The following is a 3586-nucleotide window of genomic DNA, read 5'->3' on the forward strand; positions in this document are numbered from 1 at the left end:
AGAAGAGAGGGACAGGAAAGCGTGCTGTGGAAGAGCATGAGAAGACAGATCCAGGGGTCTGGGTAAAGCATTCCCAGATCAAAAGTTTTGCTGAGTCTGGGGACAACATGTCTCAGGCGGAGCAGAAGGCCCTGCCAGAGCTGGTTGGTGGGCTGCTGCTGGGAGGGAGCGTTGTGTCACCTGGGGAAGCCTTGGCTGGTGCCAGTGCTGGTGCTCTGCATGGTGTACCTGTCTGCCCATGGTGTTTGTGCTCTGGGTTTTGGTCACAGGAACTTTCTTTCAAGGCAGCTCACTTCAGTTGATTTTCATTGTCCAGTTGCCAGCGGGGTTTCCTCCTTCCCTTGGGTAGTGATTAAAAACTGAGTCAAAGGAAGACCGTGTGATCTCTGGCCAAATGTTGTTCCCTCTGCCCCCAGACCCTACCCATTGCAGACCACAGCTCGTCATCCGCCTTGGGCCGGGCTGCTCAGAAGGAGCCTGTCCAAGAGGCCCATAGCACTGCCCAGGACACAGGGCAGTTCTCCGGGGTGGGAGGCAGAGCTGCGATGCAGACTGCAGGCTCCCCAGGCGGCAGCAGCCACAAGCCGCAGGCACCCCAGGCTTAGCAGAGCTGCAGGCTGAGGATTGATTATTAATGGCATGTGCTTTCTAGGGGGTCGGCCAAGTGCGGCTGGCTCTTGGGAAGGGCTGTTGGTGATGAGCTCTTCCAGAGAAGCCTGAGCTGCTGTGCCCCACAGAGCACCATGTAGCGGTAGTGTGCGCTTGGTTCCCAAACCGGGCTGGCAGTCGTCCTCGCAGAGCTTTGGAACACGTTCTTTAAACACACCATAAAGCATGAGAAGTACAAAGCCAGCTGGGTGCTGGCAGCGAGTGCCCTGCAAACCCGAAGGAGAATGCCTGCCCGGGGAGAAGGGCCTCGCTGCTGGCAGGAGCCTGTAAGTGCAGAGAGGAGCACGCCTGTGCCTGACCAGGGACCCTCCCGATCCTGGTGACCCTGCCTGACCCTAGAGGAGTAGTGAAGCCTCCTCTGCCTTCATGGGGCCAGGGGTTCAGCCTGAATTCCAGCTGATTGCACTCCGTGAAGGCAGCGAGACTACCACCTTCCTGATGGGCTTGATCCATTGCCAAAGAGAGTTTAATGTAAACGCAGCTTCAGTTGGTACCTGCTTGCAGGACTGTTGTATTTTGGGTTAATAGCCCTTGGGAAGTGTATTTTGGGGAAACTATTTGAGAATGATCATTGAATGTTCCCTTAAAAATAGATCCCCAGAGACAACAGATGCCAGATTGCTGCTCGTGAGGGAGGCTGTTCTCCCTGGCTCCTGTTGTAGTTTCTTGATGATGCTTTTGCTTTGGAGTAAGAGCAGAAACATTCAAAATAGAAACATTGTGCTGTGATAAAATGGAACAAACCTACAAGAATCTGTGATGCTTTGTCATCTCTCCCTAGGATATGTAAATGATGCCTTTTAAAGCAGTTGGAGTATGTGAGCAGCCCTCCTTGTGTCACTGCTCTAGTTGCAGGCCATGGTCCCTCTGTTTGCAACTCTGTGACTGCCCCAGCACTGCTGGGGTGACACTCACCCTTGTACCCAACTGCTAGTACCCTGCAAACGCTGGCCCTGCTGGGCAGTACTGGGCAGTACTGGGATGTCTGTTGTGTCCTGTTTCTCAGGGGATGTGACTGCCAACTGATGTGTGAGTCACCTTGCTCCCTCCTCCCCTTTTCACCCATCATTTCCCAGCTTTTAGTCTGTAAAATCCTACCAGGGGGGAAAATGTGCTGTAGGAGAGCTGCCATTAGCAGATAATAGTCATTGGCACAGGCACCATTCCCCGTAACAGCCACGCCGCCGATCTCAGATGCCGCAGTCTGCTCCCCGGTAAGGAGGCTGAGCAGGGCCAAGGAGACTGTCAGGACATGAGAGAAGGGACTGGGGGGAGCTGCTGCTGCCTGGGGAAAAGCCCAGAAGAGGCTGCTCATCCGTAGAGACCCATCACTTCTCTTCCTAGCTGGCTGTGGAGTTTTCCCATCCCTTTTCTTTCTCCCTTTTTCTGCCTCTACTTTCTTCTTTTATTTTTCCCCTCCTAACTTAGTACTGTTGGTCTGTCTGCCATCAGCTACAGACCCCAGCGATAAGTCACTGTGGCTGTGAGGGTATCTGTCCTTTGTGCAACAGTAGGGGTTTTTTCCCAGGACGAAGGTGCACACAGTGGCTTCAAGCCAGAGGAAAGACGATGAAAAAGGTCCTGTGAGCAGGCTGTGGAGCAGCTGCTCCAGGCCCAAGGACAGGAGCAGGGATCGATTTCTGTGTATATGAATGTGGCATCTTGTGTGTGGTTTCTGTAACTGGCTCGCTCTCTTTATCAGACGAGTTCAGAGTCTCTGCTGGATCCTCAGCAAATCCAAGCTTTTGACCAACTCTGCCGACTCAACCGAGGAACCTCCAGAGTACGTACCACGTGTTTCCCTTTCGGTTTCAGATTGGTGAAGGGTGTTTTGCATGTTGTCAAGCCACATATTCACATTGGCAGTGCGGGCTTTAGCTCTTCTCTTGGGCTTCGTTTAGTGCTGGCAGCTCGCTGTGTGTGGAGCTGGCTGTCTCACTTCACAAGGCAGCCACGGTGCCTCTGACAGAGCTGGGGAATTCACTGGCAGTGAAACCATGGAAATGCCTCTGGCTTTTTGCTCTGTGGTGCGAGGCTTCTAAGGTTCTTTTTAATTTGCAGATAACCTCCCCTCCAGACGCTGTGTGGCTCCCACAGTCACACAGAAGGCTCCCTCCTCCACGCTGTCCAAAGGAGAGTGCAGCTCTCTGTCTCTTGCATTTTCCTTGTGCCTCCTGCCTGTTTTGGCTGCAGCTGTTGGCACTTTCTGCTCTTTTTGTGATTTTCAATTACGTAACTTTAAAACCACCTACAGACACAGGGAAGTTGTTCAGTTCAGGACTGTTCTCCTGCACTGAACTCTATAGGTTCACTACCTACCTTATATCCCCTTTCTTTACACGTGTTAAGGTTTTTCTAATTGCAAGAGGAAGGTGAGCCCCCCCCACGCACTTTCTGCACCTTGCATGAGACCGGATGGTGATCTGTCTGGGTTGTGTCTTGCAGCTGGCTCTCCTGACAGAACTGTCTCGTGGCCATGGCGGTGAAAAGCACGGGCTGCTCAGCGTTTCCCACGGTGACTCTGCCACCAGCAGTGTCTTCCAGAACGAGAACTTCCAGCTCCATCTGGCCCCGCCTCCGCTGGCTGAAGACTAGTGCTCCTGGCTGCAGCAAGGCCACGGTTGGTTTCGGGTCTTGGTGCTGGGAAGCCTTTCCATCGCAGCACTGGACTTTCCCCCCTCCGCCGCCTTTCACAGAACCCTTGGTGTGGTGTTGAGTCTTGCTGGGCACTGGCGGGTTTGTAGCGGTGGGTCACCTCCCGGCTCTGCTGCTGCCTCTCACTAATTTGAGGCAGCCACGGGCAGCTGGGCTGGCAGCTGTGAACTCTGGGGGCCAAACCAAGCGTGCCAAAGCACCGCACAGAGGTGGGCTACCTGCGCCGACCCAGAGGCTCACGGAAGCAGCAGCAACTTTGCTG

General features: G+C 54.0%; 1 protein-coding gene across 1 annotated transcript in view; it reads left to right on the forward strand.

Annotated features, from left to right (window-relative positions):
• VPS8 (vacuolar protein sorting 8 homolog (S. cerevisiae)) overlaps positions 1 to 3264 on the forward strand; it is a gene marked incomplete at its 5' end in the record, with an annotated part of 80860 nt that extends 77596 nt beyond the window's left edge. Inside the window, 2 exons of the mRNA XM_010138986.1 lie at positions 2372 to 2452; positions 3115 to 3264. Of these exons, the coding sequence (XP_010137288.1) occupies positions 2372 to 2452; positions 3115 to 3264 (231 nt within the window). The remainder of the gene's footprint in view (positions 1 to 2371; positions 2453 to 3114) is intronic.
• Positions 3265 to 3586: the final 322 nt, after the last annotated feature.

Source organism: Buceros rhinoceros, unplaced genomic scaffold (genome assembly GCF_000710305.1).
Source record: "Buceros rhinoceros silvestris isolate BGI_N320 unplaced genomic scaffold, ASM71030v1 scaffold10430, whole genome shotgun sequence".
NCBI classification, from domain to species: Eukaryota; Metazoa; Chordata; class Aves; order Bucerotiformes; family Bucerotidae; genus Buceros; species Buceros rhinoceros.